Source organism: Trichosurus vulpecula, chromosome 5 (assembly GCF_011100635.1).
Source record: "Trichosurus vulpecula isolate mTriVul1 chromosome 5, mTriVul1.pri, whole genome shotgun sequence".
Classification (NCBI taxonomy): Eukaryota; Metazoa; Chordata; class Mammalia; order Diprotodontia; family Phalangeridae; genus Trichosurus; species Trichosurus vulpecula.
The window spans coordinates 18,543,960-18,566,412 of NC_050577.1; the positions used below are offsets into that span (position 1 = coordinate 18,543,960).

Genomic DNA, 22,453 nt, shown 5'->3' on the forward strand with positions numbered 1-22,453 from the left:
ACAGACCAGTTCTGCTGCTCCCCCAAGGCCCGGCTCCTTATGTAGGGATCCCGCTATAGAGAGAGAAACAAAATCAGGTCAAACCCCAGACCAAGGCGCCGCCGCTCCAACCTGCCCGGGGCCGCCGCCACAGCCACCGCCACAGCCACCACCACCGCTGCAGTCTTATGACTGCTTAAAATGGGAAAAGGAATGGAAAAGACAGAGAGAAGGGAGGGTAAGAGGGCTAGAGGGACAGGGAGGGAGGAGGGAAATGCTGGAGAGGGAGAAAGAGAGAGCGAGAACAAGCAAGAGAGAAGAGAGAAAATTGTGTGTGTGTGTGTGTGTGTGTGTGTGTGTGAGAGAGAGAGAGAGAGAGAGAGAGAGAGAGAGAGAGAGAGAGAGGGGAGGGAGGGAGAGAGAGAGAAATCCGGTGTGTGGGTTTGTTTTTCCCAAACCTTCAAGTAGGGCGAATCGTGGAGAAAAGGGGAGGGCGTTAATGGGCCTACCATAAAGCCTTAAAGGACTGAGCTGAGCACCGGGTTCAAAGTCTATCCTGGAGGAGAGTTGGCCCAGCGGCTTGGGCCAGCCAAGCCTGCCGCGGCTGCCCCTCACTTCCTTCCCCCCCTCCCTTCCTCTTCTCTTCAAACACTCCCCCAGCGCCCTCTCGATGCTGCCCCACCCCCCAGATTCCCACCTTAATCTGGCAGGGCAAAAACCTCCTTGCTTCGCCAGGCTAGAGCAACAAGGTAGACAGACAGAAGGCGTGGGGTGGGGGTGGGGGTGGGATGGGAGAGGAGGGCAACCACAGTTGAGAGGAGCTTGTGGGGAGGGGACAGTTGGGCTTGGGGCACCACTGTCTCTAGCCATCCGCCATCTCCCTTGTAGGGGCTCACCTTCCCAGCAGCTCCTGGGGCATCCGAGGTTTGTGGGTGGCACCTATGGCCTGCTTCCTGCCTAGGAAGAGACCTCGATTCATTGAGACTGGGTGTCGGCCACAAAACAAAACAAAACCAAAAAAAAAAAATTGATCTCTGATCCATTCTCTACCCTCCAGAAATACTCTGTGGCTTCCTCTGTCTATGCAGCTCCTCACTCGACTGAAACCACTCGCTCGTCCAAGTCAGCAACAATCCAGATATACTAGCAAGTCATAAAAAAAGGAACAAAAGCCCACAAACCTTAGAGCTGCATTGCTCTACGGCCGAGACAAATTACGACTGTCTAGGTAATATTTAAATGGATGCCTCGAGTAATTGCAGGGAGCCCAGGCACTATTCCTGTTGTAAAAGTTGGGGACGAGATAAAGTGGGTGGTGAAGATAAACAATGACAAAAGAGGTAAAATTAAAAGGCTTCATTCCACGGCTTTTATTCTTCTATATAAGAACATAAACATTGTCTTTTTTTTTTCCACGCACAGCAGCATTACAATATTAATTTATTCTGATTTAAGGTAAGAAGTAAATAGAGCTAGGACTAACATTTATAATAACGATAGAATGCATTTGCTTAAAACAGTATTGGCAATTCTTTAATAATAGACATTTATACAGATTTGTACTTAGACTTCTCTTTGTTTCTGCACCTACAGGTTTGACCCTTTTATGCATGTAACTTCACAGTATAAAGGAAATCCGAACAATGTCTCCCTCTCTCTCTTCTATCCCGTCTGCTAGAGTCCTCTGAAGGGTCCCATGAATTTTAGTGAGCAAAATAAAAGCGAAATTTGCTCCCCCATCCTCATAAGGCAGGGAGAATTGTGTGTGCTTGTCACGTGCTACCAGTGGTAACATTACTTAGAGACAAAAATCCACTAATTCCACATAATATAATAAGCAAAACTACATTAGGTCACTATCTACAACAGGGAAGATAGCGGGAGTCAGAGGTAAGTGTGAACATTTCATGCCGGAGCAGCACAAGACCTTGGCTGGAGCCAAGCGAGGTCTCCCTTTCCTGCTCAATTTTTAAAGCTGTGATAGTTTACAGAGAAAAGAGAGAAGGAAACCCACTCTTTCTCTCCCTCTTTCCCTCCTTCTCTCTCCCCCAAGACAACGTCAAGTCCTTGTTTTCACCCTGCGTGTTCGCGGTGGTGAAGGCCTTCCCTTCGAAAGGAAAGAAAGCAACTAGGAACCGCAAGGCAAAGAAAGAGTCTCTCTCTCTCTCTCTCTCTCTCTCTCTCTCTCTCTCTCTCACACACACACACACACACACACACACACACACACAAACACCAACTCTGACCTGAAAGAGAATGGAAGGCCTCGACTACTCACCCGTCACCTCCCCATAGACACCTTAGGGCTTACAATGAGTACACTCTTGTTGCCAGGGTCGCCTGGGCTCGTAGCCTGGCTAGACACGCGCGGCCCTCTGAGAGATGACACTTGGCCCGTGGAAGGAGTGGGGAACGAGGGAGTGGAGCAAGCTCAGCCCAAGACGTCGCTTGATGTATCTGCCCGTTCTGTTTGTTTGTTTGTTTGTTTGTTTTGGAGGCATGGCTCTCCCTCCCCATTCACCCCCAGAAAACAAGACAAACAAACCAAACAATCCCACCCAATCTCGCCTTGCAAAGTTGCTATGGATAGATGGAGAATGAGGGGGGGGGGGGAACTCTTGACTCCGGGTGATACAGGTGCGAATCTCTAGCGCCTAGGAAGAAGGGTTACTGGCTCTTTTCACCGTCAAAATGTGGTGGTCGTTTGGAGGTTCATCAAGAAAAGTTAAAGTTGGCTGTAAGCTCCCGGATTCTGTTCTCTCGGTTCATTTTCTTCAGTTTCATCCGTCGGTTCTGAAACCAGATCTTAACCTGTCTGTCTGTGAGATGGACACTGCGGCTGATCTCTAGGCGCCGCTCTCGAGTTAGGTACATGTTGAAAAGAAATTCCTTCTCCAGCTCCAAAGTCTGGTGCTTGGTGTAGGGGCATCGCTTCTTCCGGCCGCTCTTCGCCGTGAGCCAGTTAGCTGCGTTCTCACCTTTGGTGTTGCCTGGGGTCGAAGAAGAGAAAGCGGGGAAGGGAAAGAAGAGGAGGGGAAGGCAGGGAGGAGGGAACAAGAGAGAAGGAGGAAGGCAAGTTACGGCGGGGACCTCATTAGAGCACAGCACACCGAGGACCCTGGCTGACAGCAGGCGGCGGCTCTGACTCAGGATCCCCGTGAGCCTTCTGGCTGCTTTGGCCCAGGACGTCGTTGAAAGGCCTTTCCCGCACATCGTCCCTAATGGACCCCAGACTGTGGAAAGGGAGGGGGGAGGGCTGAAAGCTAAAGCGAGAAAGGGGTTCAAGTCTCCCCTTTGGTCATGCCGAGGAGGGGGGCGACTTCATTAAAAGACATTTTCTAAAGGCCTCCTGGTTCTCTCTTCACCCTTAAGAACACCCCACATCCCCCAAATTGCGTTTTAATTGGTTTTCCAAACACCTGTTTTCACACAAAGGGAACTAGCGGGGAGGGCGCAGAAGAGAGCTTGGAAGCGAATGCTGGGCACCGGGAGAAGAGCGGCCGTATATCTTGAACTTAACGCCTTTCTTTGCCTTTCCTTCCACTTCGCAGACAAGCATTTCCTCTGCCCCCCTGAGCTTGGGGGCAGGGAGTCCCATTATTGCCCCAGGGTCAGCAGAGGAAAGGCTTGGGGGAGGGGACCTTGGCTGCTGCCCCAACCGGTCTCTACTGGACTGAGGGTGGGCGTGGGGATGGTGGGAGACGGTTGAATTTGTGCCAAAACTAAGGAGGAAAAACAGTCGATTGGGTGTCATCCCCAACCCCCAGCCAAGAATATAGGAACTTGGGGAATTCCAAGGTAAAAAAAAAAAGAGGGGGGGGGAGCCCTACTATGCTATGACTCCAAGCTCTAGATCTGGGGTAGGCTGGACTGGGCTGGGGGCGTCAGAGGAGATTCCCTGCAACTGCTCCTTGCAAGGAGGATCTCACAGCGACTGTGACTTTGCAAAAGACATTTGGAATCGTAAACTACAACTTCGCCCGTTAATAAGGTTTATTTATTGGCGCCGGCGGCTGATTATTTTGGAAGCTTTACAAACAGCCTTGTTATCTGCGAACCACCTTCTCCTCGCTGGCGGGGCAGGGCGGGTGGGCTGGGGCAATTGGGCTAGGGATTTTGTTGTGAAGGAAGAGAATGGTAAGGAGGAGGTGGTGGAGGAGGGTTGCTCCCTGGCCTCCTGGACCTGATCACCTCCAGCCTAGCCAGCCTGTGGAACGAGCCTGGGGCTAGAAAGCACAGTCAGGGTGTAGGCAGCTATCTAAACCGGACATTAATTTTTACTGCGTCCCCACGCCCAAATATTAAAAAAAAAAAAACTAAACCAAGTTCACAAGGTCAGCTGAAGTGGAGCTGCGTGCCAGACCGAGCCTACCGGCTGCTGGGTTCCCTCTTCTCTCCTCGGGGTTCCTTGCTGGCTCTCTGCTATTTCGGGGGCTCTCTACCTCTGACTTTCTGTCCCCCTTTCTGTCTTTTTCTTCCCCTTCCTTCCTTTCTGTTCCCTTGTTTGGTTCCCTCTCTCCTCATTCTCTTTTGGTCCTTCTGTAGCTGGTTTTCCCGCTCCCTCTTGGCAGGTCCGTGGCTTAAGCACACTTACCTATGGGGTCTTTCTCCGGAGAGGGCTTGCTGCTCTCCGAAGGAGCGGGGGACAGTTCCTCGGCGGCGGGGGACGACGCCTGTGTCTCTTCCTCAGCAGCCTGGGACCCACAAGCTAAGGCCGTGGGCTGAGGCGACTCAAGGGAGCTCTCCTTCCTGCCTGTCTCAGCAGAGACCGAAGCGAGAGCGGGCGGCGAGTCGAAGCGAACTTGGGGCTGCTGGGGGAACTGGGAGGCGCCCAGCTGCGCCCCCGATGCTGCTGCGGCCGCCGCCGCTGCCGCCGAGTTATAGCTCTTGGAGCTGCCGGTGCCATAGGCTTGAGACAGGCGGAAATAGCCCGGGACCGGCACGCCACCGCCCCCGCCCCCGCCGCCGCCGCCGCTGTTGAGGGCGCAGACCTCGGGAGGGCCCCGCGGGGGGAAGGAGGCTAGCTCTGGGGCCGTTGAACTTTTGGGGCATTTGTCGGAATCATAGAGACAATAAGAGTTTTCCTCTTTGATGTTCTGAGCAAAGGAGCAAGAGGTCGCTTGCTGCTGCGGTTGCTGTTGGGGCTGCTGCTGGTGGTGGTGATGATTCTGGGGCTGTTGCTGGTTCTGGGACTGTTGCTGCTGGTTCTGCTGGGGCTGCGGCTGCTGGGGCTGCGGCTGGTGATTCGGGGGCGGCGGACCATCCGGCTGCTCCATTCGGCACGACCTGGGGCCGTCTAGCCAGACCTCCATGCCTGACATGTAAGGGTGAGACGAGGGCACCATGCCCCCCGGCGATCCGCTTCCTTCATTGCGTTTGCTCAGGACCGGGAAAAGCCCGCAGCTTTGCAGACCGTAGGACAATTCGGACGCTTGTGGCAGGTAGTGAGGGTAATAGCCGCCTCCTCCGCCGCCGCCGCCGCCACCGCCGCCTGCGCCACCACCTCCACCTCCTTCCCCTCTGCCCGAACTGATCAGCGAATCCACCAAAAAAGAGTTCGCGGCCGGGCTCTCGGAGCATGACATAGCTGTGGGATAATTTGGCGAAGGGAGCAGATAGCCCTTTCTGGCTGACATTTCTTGTACAAAACATGCTGAATAGGGTTAGAGATCCCCCCGCACCTCGGCGAGCTCCCGCAGCCAATGAAGAGCCAGGGTTTCCCAGCGACCCCTCCCAGTTTGGTTTCGTAGGCGCTGTGCTGGTCTCAGGTCGACCTCTGAATTGAGAATTTATATAAATATGTAATGTATATTGATGGGCCTGGAGCACACGCCCCAACACCTAGGGCTGAGGCTCAGGACTCTGGGGGCGCGATCTTGACCAAGATTTAGGACTGGCCACCGGATCCCTCCTTCTCCAAGTCATGCACCCCATTTTCATGCCGGGAGGAGGAAAACTAAGCTCATCTCTGTAGTGCTCCTGGGCCCTGATATCAGATAGTAAACAAGTGGGGTGTTTATGACGCCTCAGACCTAGCGCTATCCGGGAGCTCGAGTCTGCCCTTGGCTTGTTCCAAAAGCCTCTTTCCGGATAACGCATGTATGTGAGCTTACTTAAATAAAACTATATACACATGTCTCTTCCTCTCCCTGCCTTTTTCAAATTTTGGTTTGGGGCAGGGGTGGCGGGCAGGTCAGTGGCCTCCCGGTATCTTCTAGCCCTGCTATTTCTCTCTCTGCCCAGCTTAGGGGACAGCAGAGATCTTGGCCCGGATTTGGCGCTAAATTGTTGAGGAATTAGTTGTCCCCAAAGCATAAGGAAAGACTGGGACCCAAGTGTCAGTTCTGGTCCAAGGCAGGCTCTCAGCTTCAGCTAAGAACCCTGGCAGCTCGGGCGGGGCTACGCAGAGGAGTGAGGCCAGGCGCCTCGGGCCAAGGCAACGAGCCGGAGAACTAACGAACGAAGGGAATGAAAGAGAAAGGAGCTTGGAAGCCCAGCCGAATGAGTACACCTCTCCCGCACACAGGGGTATCTGGCAGGCTCCTTGCCCCGGTAGCTCTCCTCCCCTCGTTTGCGTTTCTCTTGTAAGTGAGGAAGGCGCTGAGACTGTCTCCCTCCCCTCGGATCCAACCACAGCGTCTAGGTCTACGCCGCACTCGGTCTGTTTCCTAGTCTTAGCGGCTACTCTGCTCCGTCTCTTGGCTGTGTTTGTTTCAGTCTGTTGGCTATTGTTGTCCCTGTTATTATTATTTTTCCAGAATCTATTTAGGACAGTGTATGTAGACGATGTGTATGATCCCTATCCCTCCTAGCTCTGACCTTCTGGGCTTGGGGTCTTTTAAAAGGTCTGCCTCGAAATTCCACAGAAGGCAACATTGAATACCTGGGCCTAGGACCGACAGCCTGAAGGAAAGGCCAGGGCCCAGCGTCTGCCCAGCTTTGGCATTGGGTAAGCAGACCGGCGGCTTCTCTGTTTAACCCCTTTCCGGGTTTCGAGCAGAGGGAGGCTAGGCAGCCAGGACTAGTGCTATAGTGCTCACGAAGGTGGCTCCGTGTGATTCTCTTTCCTAACAAATCTAAGAATTCTGATCTCATTGGGAAGCTTCCTAGAGCTCAGACCCACCTATATAGAAAATCAATTTTCCCAATTAAAACCAAACTCAAATTCTACTCCTTTCTCCCCCCTCCCATGTTCCGATCCACAGGCTGTTCCTTCCCCACCAGCGCAGGGCTGCAGTGGGAGCAAAAAGGGAATAGAGGACGGGGGGAAGGGACGAAGAAGAGGGGCTCAAGAGGAGGGAGGAAACAGTGCCGCCCAGGCTCTGAATGCTGTCCTCTTCCCCTGTCTTTAGCCTTGGCTTTCACACAATCCCGGAGGATCTGACAAGAATCAGTGTCACTGTTAGCCCCCCCTTCCTGCTTCTCGGTTACCCCCTCCCCTCTATCCTCCTCCATCTCCCCCCTCCCCCCAGGACTCCCTCCCCTCCAAATCGCATTGATCTGTCAGCCGTTTGGATATTTTAGCGTGGATCTCAGCTGAGCAAATTCCTTCCCAGGTTTGACAGGCTCCAGGACAAGTTATTGGGGAGTGGGCCAGTCAAGCAGCAGGGCAGCCTGGATGACTTTCTATAGGAGGGGACGTCCCTGAGCCTCCTCCCTCTCCCGCCTCATCTTGGAGGGTCCCTCTTTGCCAACTGTAAACGCCAGGGTATAGGAGAGGTTGTCACAACTTTCCCCAGCCCCATAAAAGGTTTATGGAAAAGCGACATTCTACGGGTGTGATCAAATGGATCCCAGGAAATGACTGTCTTTATAACAGGGAGCGAGGACCAGGCCCAGGCATCCGGCATGGGTTCTGCGCCTTCACCGGCCTCCCTGCTTCTTGTCCTCGCTCTTTCCTGAGTCACCCTCTCTTTCCCACCACCCCCAACTCCTTACTCAGTATTCCCAGAAAAAATTCCCCCCTTCCAGCCCATACCTCCTGCTGGCTCAACACCCCCCCCCCCCATTTGCTGGCTGACCTACAAGGCTCCTCATGCGCCAGAGCACTCTCAGTGCAATGAAACTCGAGCTCTCGGCCCACGCTCCAGATCCTTTCTCAGCCCACAGCAGGTATAAAGCTGGGTTCCCTGGGGCAGGTCGCTCTCGGCTCCGCTCGGTCTGCCCGGCAGCGGCCAAAGGAAGGCCTGAGCCCCGGCCTCACCCAGGCTCCTTTGCAGACATGCAGCGGGTCTCTGGGAGAGAGGCCCTCAGGGCGGCCAAGGCCAGAGGCGAGAGGGGTCCCCATCAGCCGCAGCTCCTGTGCTGGCCAGAGGAGAAGAGGTTTAGGGATCTGGCTGCCCAGCTAGGCCCTGTGCTTCTCCCCTCCTGTCTACTCGAGGAGTGCAGAAACCTAAGGTCTGGCCCAGCCCCAGACAGCGGCGCACCCTCTACGCCCCCTCCTTCCCTTTCCTTCGCGTTTGCCAGTCTCTGAGTTTCATCGACTACACTTCATCTGCCAGGTGGTGGGTGCTGCAGCTGGACCCAGGAAAGGGTTCCAGGAGAAGAAAAGGAGGAGGGCAGGGACGGAGGAGGCAAAGAAAAAGGACCAGCCGGCCGGGGCCTCTCCGCCGGGGGCAGGGGCTAAGGCGGGAGCTGGGGCTGGGGCTGGGCCACTGAGGGTCAGTTTCCTGGCGTCTGGAGAGGAAGATCATGAACCCGCCGCCGCCTGTTAGCTGTCCTGAGGCTTCCCTCGATAGCTCACAAGGCCAAGGCAAACGGCAGCCTGGCTCATCCTAGGTGGCTGAAGTAAACCCGTCACACACGTTTCTTGCCACATTTAGGGGTGCCCCTACCCGCACTCTCAGAACCTGGTGAGTCGGCTCCTTGTCCAGGTACTACATCCCACAACTCCTTGCCCTCACCAGATTGTACTTGCTAACTGCTGCTCCGGCCAGCCTACCCTCGGCCAAGCTGGGCCTTGGGGAAATGAACGGGAAAATCAAAAAGACCCACGGGGTCAAAGAAGTGGGTATGTGGGACCTGCGTCCACCCCACTCATGTCCAGGAGCAAATTACTCTGGACCCTCAAGGATAGGGAGACCAGCCTATTTAGCCCAACTGAAGTGGGCAAAGAACAAGGGCGGCTACGAGGGCAGCAGACCTCTCTCCTTAGCCTTGCAGCGTGAGGTTGTTAAATGCATCAACTGAAGGCGCTGAGGTTCCCCTCAGCTCGCTAATCTTTGGGTAAACCTAAATTCACTAACTCTCAGAGCAAATCTCCGTTCTGTGTTTTTTTTTTTTTTAATGCTCAATAGTAAATGCTGAGAATCTGGTTTTTTTTTTTGTTGTTGTTGTTGTTGTTTTTTTAATGTGGGCTTTTCCTGCTCTTGGACGAAGTGCCTCTTCAGGAAAAAAAAAAAAGAAAGAAAGAAAGAAAAAGAGGGGGGAAAACCTCCTTTCTACCCCACCCCCAACATCGAAGTAAAGGACTTTGAGATCGCTACCTAAAATTCAAGCGGCTGAGGCAACAACTTGAGGCTGTTAGCCAGAATCCAGAGAAAATCTCTAAGGCCCCCACTGTGCTTAGCGAACTCTCTCCCACCCCCCCCCCAAAAAAAACCCAAAATGGCATAAGCTCCTCTATTTCAGAGTTCTCGGTCTGTCACTTGTCAGGACCCTGTGGAAGAGCCAAATGGGTTTTTGGTCTGGATCGGTTCCAAAGTAGGCGGCTCCCCGCCTCCCCCTCTCGGCTGCAGCCTAGTGCCAACCGAGGGGACGAACCACAGACTCGCTAATTTTTATCTTTACTAGAATACTTTCATGCTGGGTAAAGCGGGGCCCGGGCCGGGAGGGCAAGGAATATCCTGCAAATGAACAAACGATAGTAACAGTGACTCCAACAAGGTAGACGCCTTTAGATCTTTGCCATAGTCTTGTACATGTTTGCATTGTAATAAATGTATTGGATAAGTTGCATTGTAATAAATATGTTGAATACATTTGTTTTTCTTTTCTCTCTAATACAACGTAGTACTGCATTATTTATATCAGAATGAAATCAGAGGTCCAGTCCTATCCCATATACTAGATATAAGTGAGCGTGTTATATACCTACAGAGTATATCTACATTTGTTATTTACTTTGGAAGCATAGATTTTTCCAATTCAAAGGACCATACACACCGTTTATACACACAGAATTATACAGCCACATACATTGAGGAACCAATGCATTAAGGAATGTTTTGGATTACAAAACCCACATTCCGCAGCTGCAGCAGAAGCTCAAGTTAAACACCGATTTCCCTCCCTCCCCCCCACCCTACCCCCCATGACTATGGAGAAGGCTGCAGACCTGGACTCTATCCTAAGACCAGACTCTCTTCCACATGGTAACATGGTGGTGTTACCTTCATCAATAAAATATTCCCATATCCAAACATCTTTTCCCAACGTGTTTTAATGGACAACTTGAGCAGAAACGCCCAGTTGGAGCTACAGCCCCTGTCACTTCACTACTTTCCTCCCTTTCTTTCGATAACTCAAGACGCCTTTGACGCAAGCGGATGCTTCTTCTGGATGTTCAAAAGCCGGCCCTGTGCCTTCCCCAGGCCCAAGTCCTGATTCTACTAAAAGGTCCCGAATGGCCCTGGTTGCTCTCGGTGTCCCTGACGATATTGGAGAGGCCTGGCTCTCGCCTGGGAGCTTTGAGTCACCCTGGACATACTCTGCCGCCAGAAAAACACCCCTTTGACCTTACTTTGAATTTTCCTTCCAAAATGGACCCTTGCATAGGATAAGAAATAATAAACTGTTATTGCAAGAAGCAAGCTTGTTTTGTTTTGTTTTTAAATTGAGTTCCTAGGCTGATCCCCTTGGTAAACAATTTGTATTTAAAGGACGCAGGGGTGGACGATGGGACTCCCCGATTTTTTTCCTAGCAATACTGGGAAGTGGGATGCAAAGGCCTGCAAAAAATAAACACTGTTTCCACGATAGTCACTAATTCACGAACTCTGGAATTCAGTCAATAGCTTTCCCGAGATCGCTGCACATATTTTAGAAGCATTTCTCGTCAGCAATGACGTCCTTTTCGCGTTCATCTCCAATAACGTTAACATTTCCTATTTAGCTACCCTGAACCAAGCTGATAGATGCGCCCTTTGCTTTCAACAATCACTACCCAAATTTTGCTTTCCTCGGAAACCAACCTCTCTAGCCCTCACTGGGTTTCCGGTGGCCTTTTCATAGAATTCAGAGGTTGCCTGTCTTCTCTCCTGCCCTCTCTAAATGGCTCTTCACTCTCCTTGAAGGGGTAGGCCCAAGCTCGAAATATGAAAGACCCCCAGAGTCCAAGAACCTAGTGAACCTCAGAGTAAGGAAGTCACCCGAGGTCTCAGCCTAATTCTGTGGCACCGGATAGTAAAAGAATCTCGGATATCAGGAATTTAGAGAGTGTAGGTCGGAAGTGAGCTAGGTTAATCCCTTCACCCATTATTACATGCTCCAAAAACTGGGCCTGTTTTAGGAAAACAGCGAATAGGAATGAAACAAAAAAGGAAAACGGAAAATATAAATATATACATACATATACATATACATATACATATATATATATATATATATATATATATATATATATATATATATATATATATATATATATATATATATATATGGAGGGAGAGACAGAGACGGAGAGTGAGAAGGAGGGAGTGAGAGGGAGTGAGGGAGAGAGGGCAACGTGGCCCAGAAAAAATATAAATGAATTATGTCTACTTAAATCTAGTTTTATGAAAACCCTGATGTGGAGATTACATTATCAGAATTCATGCACAATGCAAGCTTTTGAAAATTCGCATTTACCAATAGCTCTTCCCAATTCTGCTGGTGCAGAAATCTGAATCTGCTCGTTCCCCAGCGGCCTTCCCTCTCTCGAACAAAGGTCGCCCACCAAGCCAGCCTGCGAATTAGGGAGCAGCACAGAGGGGGGGGGGGGGGCGGGGGGACTAGTCGTCCTGCAGAATACACAGCAAAGCCTTCCAGCGAGGCATTGGGCCCTCTGATTCTGCTCGAGTTTAAGGCTGCAACCGACATAACTTTAAGAGTGAGACCTCGTCTGACCAAACACTACCGCACAACCGCAACTCTACGAAAATGACCTTACTTCCGTAACACTTGTCCGCTTCTCCAGCCAGCTTGACCAAGGTTGTGACAGTACAAACAAGATAGACAGTTGCCTCTAAGGAGAAAAAGGCTAAACCCTGAGTTGAATGTCCAACTTTTAGAATGGGTCCGAGCTTTGTCTCTTTTCAGCCCCGGGGACCTTGAACCCAAACCTCGGAGCTCGCTCGGTGTGGCCACCAAGCCTAACCAAACTCTCAGAGCCCGTTTTTCAACGGACGCCACCTGAGACTCGAACCTTCAAACTTGTGAGCACTTACCTTGAGGGGGTTTCCTAAGGCACTGGCCATCTCTTCCGCTGGCTCGCCCTTCCCGTCCTCCCCCGTGTGTGTGGGGGGGTGTATTTAAATGCGACTACCAATCTGTCTTGAGGACCCCCTTTTGCGACTGGGAACAGGGGAAAGTGAGATAATTTAAACGTGCTTCTCCTAGGATCTGAAAGGAACAAAGGCCAAGCCAGCTTCTTGCAGGGCTCCGAGGCTCCCACGGCGGCGGCTTTGACATTGATCGGAAGCGCGCCACCTCGTGGCCGCCATCTGCCTAGGCCTGAACGGGAGTCCCCTGTTTTCAAAGACGGCTCACTCTCATAAAGAGATGCTGGAGAATGAGCCCAGACCGCTGCTATTCAGATCTAATTTTTACATCTAAGAAATTGCTTCAAAACCTCGGCCGGGTTTATAGCAGAGCATTCCAAATATGCAAATCGGCCAGTCACGGACGGGTTTATGACCACATTGTCACAGCAACCAAGAGGATGTGATTTTTATTGGGCCAGGAAATCAAATCCTCCGACCAGGGAGCAGCTCCAGGCCTTGAGTCTCTCCAGCAACTTGCAGCGAATTTCAGTTAATTTTTAACTAGCAAGAAAAGGAAGTCCCTGCTTTCAGCCCGGGGGGCGAAGAGATTCCTCCCTCCTCTTCCCCTCCCCCAGCATCCTACACATCCCTTTCCGAGCCCCCCTCCCCGCCCCATTCCTCAATATCCTGGTCTCTCTGTCTGTGTGTCTGTCTGTCTGATTTCCTTGACAGACATCTCTCTGTCTGTCTGGCTGACTTTTCAACCTGCATCCAGCAGGCCCTACCAGTCAGATAAACAAACAAACTGACACGGGCTCCCCTTCCTCACTCTCAGATTATATCCCTCTCCCCAGGGCCAGACGCCCGCCTGACTGGATGGGTGGGTGGGTGGGGTTGAGGGGGTGGGGTGGTCAACAAAAGGTCCTGGCTGGTTCGCCCTTCACCTCAAGGTTACGGGTGATGTCCAAAGCAAGAGAGAAGTTCAAAGCCAGCAAACAATGAGAAAAGAGAACTTTCTCCCCTCCGCCCCCCAAAATCCCCCAACAACATGGGAAGGAATAAAAGGAAAAGGCTACCTTGTATACTAACGGAGAGGAGTCCCCCTTTGGAAAGATCCCCAAGTGCTCCCTCCAGCCCTGTCCTTCATTTTTCACACACTTTGTCTCTTGATGTACCTCAAAACCCTTTCGGGGTCATCTGTTTGATGATGGTCCTGGACTAGCACATCACAAATCTAATTCCCCACCACCCCATCCCCGGGCTTGGCTCAGAGAAGCTTGGGAAAGTAAGAAGGATGGAGTCTATCCTGAAGACCCGTTCTGGGAAGCACCCCAACCCTCTGTATTGTTGAGGCCTTGACTTTCAATCTGCTTTGACCCAGGTGGTGGGGACTCTGGGGACAGGCTCTTAGCCCAGTGACCTCCATTAAGTCTCTACCCCTCCAGCGTCGATTTCCTTCGAACCTTTTCATCTGAAGCCTGGGGCACCCTTGGGATGAACAACAGTAACAGCAAACCTAACCAAATTCTCTTCGTTCAATGGAGAATGAGTGGGCTGGGTTTTTTTTTCTCGTTCCCTATTTGTGGGTGATTTGATTTTGGGCATTTGGCGATGGGAAGCAGTCAGGGAGAGGAATATCACAAACCAGGATAAATATTATAAGGTTTCCACTTTTTTATTTTCCTTGTGCCCCGTTGCAGTGTATACATGCAGCCCAATACGTTGGCATACGAAAAGAACACTGTACATACATAGAGACGATACATTTCTCAAAACAGTGATGGAATATGAAGATACTGCATCTCATTGAATCGCGATAAGGAAGGACCCGATCCCGTTCGGTAAGCTAACTGGCCTCCAATTCGTTTGTAGGTCCCCCCGACTTTGCACAAGTTTGAAAAGCTTCTTCCCTCCCCCTTTTCCCCCCAAATTAAAATATGTAAAAAAAGTATTCAAACAAAATAGGTTATGGTTTCTTTATTTACAAGTCTTGTAAAACACTGTTCCTGTATGAAACATACATTCAAAATTCTCACCAGTAAATTAACCTCGCCATGAACATCCCTCCTTTTGTAAACAGATATAGAATCTTAAATATTTTTTCATTCTTCCTTTTTCTTTAAATTGCATTTTTCTTCCATCGCTTTGGTTCCTGCAGGGAAATATATATATATCTATAGACTATTTCTCTTTTAAAATAATTGCGAACAACTCTCCTTTCCTGGCGGATTTCAGGCAAAGCTTTTTAGGACACAGAATGGTAGCACACACACACACAAACACACACACACACACACACACACACACAACTGGAAGGGAGAAAACAGAACAGAGTATTTACATTGTCTGCCTGCTCTGCCCGTCGCGGAATTCCTGCCTCCCTCCCTCCCTTTGCAAACAACACTGGATGAAAGGACTTTTAATGATCCGATGTCAGTGCATTGCACAAATCCACGTTTCAATTAAGTGTTGGGTGGGATTTGCCAAACTCGCTCTCCACAGGTATTTCCTGAAGAAAGTTTGGGGAGTCAGCAACAGCCTGCAAAGGGAGTTTGTCTTTTCTCTCCCTTCTCCCTCTGGTCCACTGTTGAAGTTCAGGGGCTGAGCCCTAGTCCCGGGAGGGCTCTCTCCAGCGCGACTGTTTCTCGCTACAAAGCCCAGAGCCTCTCCAGGTGGGCAGAGGGCTGGAGCTGCTGGGATAGCACTTGTTTGTTTTTCCGAAGGCATCAGGCGAATCGGTACCTGAAATCTTTCAGAAATATTTCCAATGATTTCCCTCTCCTATGCCCCTTTTCGTATCGGCTGTTGGAGAGAGCACTGTTTGTCTTCCTTTCCATCAAGGGGGAGCGGGGCCCTTCTCTAACTGAAGACACCCCTTCGTTCTGTCTCCTACCCCTTCTTCTCCCTCCTCCTGCCAAAGTTTGCAGTTTGCTCGTGATGGTGTGTTGTTGGGTTTTTGGTTTTTGTTTTTTTTCCTTTCCAAGTTTGATTTCGCACTAGTCCTCGCTGCATATCCTGGGTCTTAGACACTTTCATCCCAGATCAGCCATCCTAAAAAGGGACCTACGACTAGGTGTGGAGACCCCTTCCCTCTCTGTCCTATGCCTTCATTTGAAAACCAAAGAGACAGTCTCTTCCTAGCCCGGGTGCAGGGTCTGTCACAGTAAGAGGTAAAAGCTCCGCCCTGGGGCGTGGGGTGGCCAAAATACTCCGAGTAAGGGCCACAGGGGTCCCAATGGAATGGATTCCAGTTGATATGGGAATAGGAAAATCCCATTATCCTCCATAATAGCGCCAAAACCCTCTCCGAGGGTCCAGGATGCTGTTCTGGCGTGTGAACCCCACAGTTCCCTCTGTCCCTCGGTTCCACATCTTCCTCCTGAAAAGTCACCGTGTGGCTTGACCTTGTCAAGGGCGAAATCTGAGTTTAATCTCCTCTTGAAAAAAAAAAGCCCCACGAACCCCCCAAGGCGGAACCGACTCTTAGAGTAGCGGGTTGGCAGAGTAGTACTGTAATCGGTCTCTGTTAATTTTTTTTTCTTTCATGCGTCTGTTCTGAAACCAGATTTTGACTTGGCGGTCGGTCAGGTTGAGCATGCGAGAGAGCTGTAGACGCTTCTCCTTGTTAATATAGACACTGAAGAAGAATTCTCTCTCAAGTTCCCGAATCTGGTATTTCGTGTAGGGGCAACGTTTTTTCCGGGTCCGCTGGCCACCTGTGGAATGAGAGAAGGCAGAGAAAGGACTGTTGAGGCGGGGTGACCTTGAGGTTTCAACTTAGCCTCTTAACATGAGGAACATGGGCACGAGGGCTGGGACTCCCAGAACCTTTGGGCTAGGCACTCCCCTAGTTTTCCCCCTCCTGGGCTGTCTCGGCTACCAGACTCCTCCTGACACCTTCTTCCCCTTCTCCAGCCCACTTCGTCTCTGTCTCTGTAACCTAAAGTCGGGCGGGGCGACAGGATAATTTCTGCAGGAGGCTGGCTTGGTGAGCCGAGCTCTCCTCACACAATCCCAGGCAGAGTCTAGATAAAAGTCAGTACTTCTAGCCAGACCGGCCCCCGAAGAAGGCAACACACCAGACTCCAGATCAGAAACGCATGTTCTCCCAATCAACAGGCTGCACTGGTTGAAGCTTTTAAAGCCAGCCGGGGGCTACCCTGAAGCTCTTAAGGCCCTGATAGACTAAACAAACAGCTCACGGAAATTTCACCTCCTAGCACCTGGGGCATCTTTTCTTTTTTCAAGGGGCACAATAAGACATCCCTCATCCCAGTCGCTCTCGTGGCCATGGCTATTGGGCTTGGATTTGGCAAACATTTCCGATTTATCTTTCCCCTTTTTTTGTCAGAGGCAAATGGTCCTTGAGTCTAGACTTAGCCAGTCCGTCCGGACTCATAGCCTCCCCTTGGTTAAAAGCAATGGCTCCTGGACAGGGCGGTCCTTTCCTCTAGCTTCATAGTCGGACCCTGACCCTGTCTTCCCCCCTCTCCCAAGCAAACTCCCCGAGATTTCAGTAAACCCTCCTCTCCTCTTCGAGGGCCTCTCCAGATAGGACCCTCTGCAGGTAGGGCGGAGTGGAAGAGACAGAGCCCAGTTCCTCAAAGCCTTGGCAAGCTTGGTCTTAAAGAGGGATTGAGGGGAGAGGGAAAAAAAAAACCCCACAGACATAAAAAACCCCCTTCTGACAGATTGAATAACAATTGCGAGGAGGAACACGCCGCCGGACAGAAGGCGGCCAGTAATTGCCACAGTGCCTTGAGTAAAATGGCTTCCTTTGGACAAAAAGGCCAGCTTTGGGTTAATTTGTTTCTTTCTAATATATTGCTAGCGTGGGCCGCGAGGGCTGAGCTAGCTGCGCAGCCCGGCTCCCTCTCTCTCTTTCTCTTAGGCAGTGGTTACACATCAGCCCTGCCTTTGAATGTGGGCCCCTAACTAGACTCTGGGCGCAACACATGGCTTTTATAAAAAGCGCTGGATTACCTCGGTATCAAAGGCTCCGGGTTCCCTTTCGGGGTGAATTTACAGGCGCCCCCCCCTCTGTTTCCCCCCTTCCCGAGGGCTGACCCCGGAGCGGGAGCCGGGACTCTGGGCGGCTGCCTGGGGGGTGAGGGGGGTGGAATAAAAAGAACCAGGGTGGGTGCTTTTCTTTCTTTTTTTTTCAGGCCTCCATTGGCCGGTGGGTATTTCACGGCCAATTTCAGCCCTCGCCACGTGATCGCGCCTTTTTATAACAAAGTTTTGTTGGGGGAAATCTAAGGGCCCTTCATAAACCTTATATGCTTATAAAACAGCATATAAAAATTTAACAGCGGGGCTGCGCTACATTTCCAAGTCCCCTCTCGGAGAGCGCGCGGGGCGCTGCCTTTATACCTACTGGAGCCGCTGGATTTGTCCTCATTGTTGCCGGAAGATGACTCCGGGCTGCTGCTGCTTTCAGTCCGCCGGCGCCTTTCTTTCTCTTCGGCTGCGGCGGCCGCCGCCGCCGCCGCCGCATTCTCCCTGCCGCAGCCACCGCCGCCGGCGTCCGAACTTGAAGTTGGCGGGGCTGCTGCAGCAGCCGCCGCCGCCCCGGCCGCCGGGGGCATTTTTTCCGCGCCCTTGTCCCCCGGGTAGTCGGAGGAGGAGGCGGTGGTCAAGTTGTCCGGGGGGCCGTAGGCAGTCTCGAAAAACTGGTCGAAAGCCTGGGGCAGGACCCCGTTCCTGCCCACCGTGCTATAGAAATTGGACGAGGTGCCCGTGGTGCTGGGGTGGTGGTAGACGTTGGCGGAGTTCTTGGCCAGCATGTCGCCCACGCTCGCGCTGCCGGAGGCGGGCAGGCATTCCCTGTGCATGAGCTCCTCTGCGGAATAGCAGTGGGGCAGGTTGGCCCGGGGGTGCCATTTACTGGAGGGCTCAATGGCGTACTCCCGGAAGGTCACTTCTCTTACAGGTTGTACCTGGGGGAGGTTGGACGAATAGGAATATGTCATGGGGCGAGAAGACGGGGTTTGGGGCAAAAAAGAAGGGAGGCTCGAGAAATCAGGACCGGAGACGTAGTAAGTACAACTGGGCAAATACATGTTAGACGAGCAGGGCACGCGCTCATCAAAATCCATCCTGGGCTACCTCGCTCTCGGCGCATTAGCTGAGCTCCACATGATTCTCTGATGCAGCTGCGTCTTTGAAGCAGATCCGTGAAGTAGAAATTTGGAGACGTAGGCTGACGTGGAAATCTATCCCCATCCTTAGCAGGGAGGTGCTGGTCATGTGACCAAATGTTGAAATTGACAAGCTGCGAGTCTGGGCCCTTTCCCCCCCTTTCCTCCCCAACCCTCCCCACCCCCACCCCCCTTTCCTTTCTTTGTGGCCATCTCAAGGGAAGCAACAGATCGGCACTTGGTATTCTCACCGAAAGCTCAGTAATCTCCAGTGTAACTCATGTTCGCTGGGGCACCCTCCGAGGACCGCCGGACGCGTGACAGACCTTGCTTGCTCGGGGGGGGGGGGGCTTGAGCCTCTGCCTCGCCCCCCCCCCGACTACAGACCTCGACTGTCCGTTCCACCCCTCCCCCTTTTAGCCGGGCGAGTGCCTGCTATCCCTAGCCAAGGTGATATTGTGGAGGCATCGAGACTGGGGCTGGGGCTGGGGGCCTTGTGCTTTCTGTCTCTGGTTCCGCCTCGGGCTCTCTCCTTCTCCCTGGCTTCCTGGACTCCCCCTTCCCACTGCCTCCCCCTTCCAGCTCCCGTCCAGGTCTCTTGCTTCCGACTAGCCCTCCCCCCATCTCCCACCCCCCATCCCCCAGTCTATCCGTTTCAGGACTAGCCTCAGTCTCTGTGAATGTGCCGGGCTCGGGGCTTGTCCGATTTGCACGGTGGCTCCATTACACGCTCGCATTCACGGTCACTTCCGAGGCGCTCCAATAACTCCCCTCCCTTTACCAGGAGCCTCAGCAATCCCCCAAGGCGGTTTTCACCCGGGCTTTGCTGGACCTGCTCAGTCATGCAGGGCCTTCGTCTCACCCGGGATCTTTCTCGCTCTTCGCCCCCACTTCCTCTCTTCCTACTTCTCCCCCTTCCCATCTTCCCACGCTTGCTACCCAGCTTCGGAGCTCCCTGATGCAGAGATCTGGACCGGGAGTGGGTTGGGAACGGGAGGGAGACTGCATGCTCTCCTCAATGCCTAGCCCTGATGGCTTGGGGAACCAATGACCATGAAGCAAGTCCGGGCTCCCCAAACACTTTGAGTCTTACTTAATTGCCACAAGCCTAGTTAATGGGAGTTGACATCCAAGGCTCTTTCCAGGAGCAGGCTGGATGCTCAATGACTCCCCAACCACCGCTTCTCCACAGCAGTCAGACTCAGACAGACCTGGGAAAGGGGTGCTGGGAGAATGGGTGCTGGCAGGGAGAGAATAGGAGGAACCGTTTTTGAAACATCGCTGTCAAGGCTTTGCCTCTCTTTACTTGAAAGAGAAGGGAAAGTAGGCAGCGGCGGCTAGGCAAGGCAGGGACTAGAAAGTCTCTGTACACCCCACAGAACGAGAAATACCAAAGAAAATAAAGGGAGAACAAAGCATAGCACCTTTGGAAGGAGGCAACTTAATGAGAGAGAGAGAGAGAGAGAGAGAGAGAGAGAGAGAGAGAGAGAGAGAGAAAGCCAGAGAAGAGACAGAGATAGATAGTCGGAGAGAGACAGAGACGGAGAGAGACACCTCTGGTTATTCTGACAATCTAACCCTTATTTGCTTTAGGGAAAAGAAAAAAAAGTCAAAGATGTGGAGGAAAATCCTGGTAGTTCTGCCAGATTTAATTGCCCATCTTTGGGGGGCGAAGAGGGAGGGGAAAATCAGTGGCCGTGGCAGTCAGCCCCAAAGGGCACTGCAGAAGTCGGGGTGCTTAGGAATTGATTCCTCTTTTCCTGGCCCTTTCAGCGGTAAGGTACCAGAAGGAACTCATACGAAAACGGCTAACCTTTTGCCATTCCACGCCTCCCACTCCTGGAGGTCAAAAGTATCTACATATCTGGGGGGTGGGGGTGGGAGAGGAGATTTGCAGCCTAAATTCAAAGATCCCCAGTATTTAAATGTCAACATCGATTTATTTATTTATTGCTGAGCTGACCGTAACTGACTTAATAACAAATCTAATCATGTTTGCTCCGGGAAAGAAATATTCTCATTATGTATTTTCACCAAATGATGGCTCACCATTCCATTTGAATACCTGCCATAAATATCAATAATACGCAGTAATTACTTTGTAGTGGAGTAAACTAATTTATTAGCATTTATGTTTATATGCCTTTTTTTTTTTACAAGGATTACTTCTCACAAATCACATCCCTCGGACACCGCCATTTAACGAACTCTAATCAAGGTCTGCTGCAAGAGGACGTTCCGATTCTTAAGGTTGGCGGGATAAATTTTGGGTTGATTCCGTCTTTGCCAGATCGCCATTTCTGTCCCCAGTTGCTTGGGTAGAGGTAGAGAAATGAATGGGTGGTGTGGGGGAGGGTCACGGCTGAGCCCAAGGGAGAAGGAAGTTCTAGACCTGAGAACTATAGCAAGATATTGCATTTCAAGGACATAACGTGGGTTTCCAGAGGCAACTCCGAGCTTGTAACGCGTTTGCCTCTCGCTTGCTCTCCGGGCTGTATCCTCTCCTTCCCTTACTTTCGGAAAAAGGAAAGGGGAAAAAAAGCAAAGAAGAAAATTGTACCTCTGTGGAGATTTAGGGTTTTCCCCTTTTTCTTTTCTGTGATGAGGTTTCTATATAAAAAATACAACCTCCCCCACCCTCGACTCCCCCCCCCCCCCCAACAAAAGGGCTGTCTGAAGGATTTCAGTGACTTTGAGATAACAAAGGCGCCACCATCGCAGGCTTCGCCCCGCCCCTGGGCGATGGCAAACCTATTCTTGCACTTGTATGAGGGCTTTTAAGGCCATAATTGAACACGGGACGTCTAGGAGAACCGAAAACTATTCTAGACAGACCTCCGGCTTTATAGCCCTTTGGCAGTCAACTTCAGCTTGGGGTAGAGCAGACAAACCCGAGGTCCTCAGCAGTGAGATGGATGCGCCACCCTACCCACAACTCCTGGCTGTCCCTTTTTAATTAACTGCACACTCTCCTCCCCTTAGAGGGAAGAATGACCCGAAAAGGTTGGTATGAGGGTGTCAGTCTGCTTTAGGTTTACCTTTTCCAGCTTCATATCTTTTTTTTCCCATCGTGGCAAGGGGGGCAGCTTTCACCTTTACCCCCCATTACCCCCAAGGATGTGTACTGGAAACAAAAGCGATTTCAGGCATTGCACTGCGTAGAAAGAGGGGGAGAGGGTGAAGGTGCAGCCAGGGTGGCTGGCCAGAGTAGGGGGCCTGGCTGCGACTTTGGGCACAAGCTGGGGTGGTGGTGGTGGTGGTGATGGTACAGTCAGGGTGGCTGGCCTGAGAAGGGGACCTGACTGTGACTTTGGAGATAAGGTGGGAGTGGGGTGCAGTGATTACTGAGAAAACAGCTCTGAATGGCGCATATGTGAACCCCCAAGAGCAGAACTGCCCCAAGAGAAGGCTTTGGAAACCAAGGGAAGAGTAAAGGCCAACTGCGTATGGCAAAGCTTTTGGGACTGCTAGTGGGAAAGGCTGGGAGCGAGGCGGCAGTGTGTGAGGGCATAAGGGGAAGAACTCCGCCAGTCAGAACAGTCCTGCTCACAGCTTTATTTGCTGTTAAATGAAACCTAACTCATTACTCTTCCAGCCTTCTCGAAATGCCTGGGTGGAAGATAACTGGGGTAGAGAGGGAGCTGGCTGTTCTGGCCAATTTTTACAAACAGGAAAGAATATTCGTTATTAGGGAAGAGGTAGCGGAGGAGGGGAGGAGGGCCAAGGCTGCCAGGGGGAAGGTGGGGACAGTTGATTTTGACTTTGCTTTTTGCTCGTCTAAAGCTGTTTCAGGAGGCCCAATCCAAGGCACAATGCTCTCTCAGCTCCGGGAGAGGGCCAGCCGACGTGAGAAGGGCAGGCAAGAACATGGGC

The 22,453-nt window shown here is 51.8% G+C and overlaps 2 protein-coding genes across 3 annotated transcripts; both read right to left on the bottom strand.

Annotated features, from left to right (window-relative positions):
- Positions 1–1,321: 1,321 nt before the first annotated feature.
- Positions 1,322–5,743, bottom strand: HOXA10 (homeobox A10). Of its 2 annotated transcripts, XM_036760447.1 has the most exons (3): positions 5,194–5,615; positions 4,574–5,118; positions 2,695–2,969 (listed from the first exon to the last, which is right to left on the bottom strand). In XM_036760447.1, the coding sequence occupies exons 1-3, from the start codon at positions 5,613–5,615 to the stop codon at positions 2,695–2,697; spliced, it is 1,242 nt and encodes a 413-aa protein (XP_036616342.1). The 2 variants fall into 2 exon arrangements, with proteins under 2 accessions (XP_036616341.1, XP_036616342.1); XM_036760446.1 differs by having other exon boundaries at positions 1,322–2,969; positions 4,574–5,743.
- A 10,180-nt stretch (positions 5,744–15,923) lies between these two features.
- Positions 15,924–18,538, bottom strand: HOXA11 (homeobox A11). Its single transcript, XM_036758376.1, has 2 exons — positions 17,818–18,538; positions 15,924–16,156 (listed from the first exon to the last, which is right to left on the bottom strand). The coding sequence occupies exons 1-2, from the start codon at positions 18,536–18,538 to the stop codon at positions 15,924–15,926; spliced, it is 954 nt and encodes a 317-aa protein (XP_036614271.1).
- Between the last annotated feature and the right edge of the window lie 3,915 nt (positions 18,539–22,453).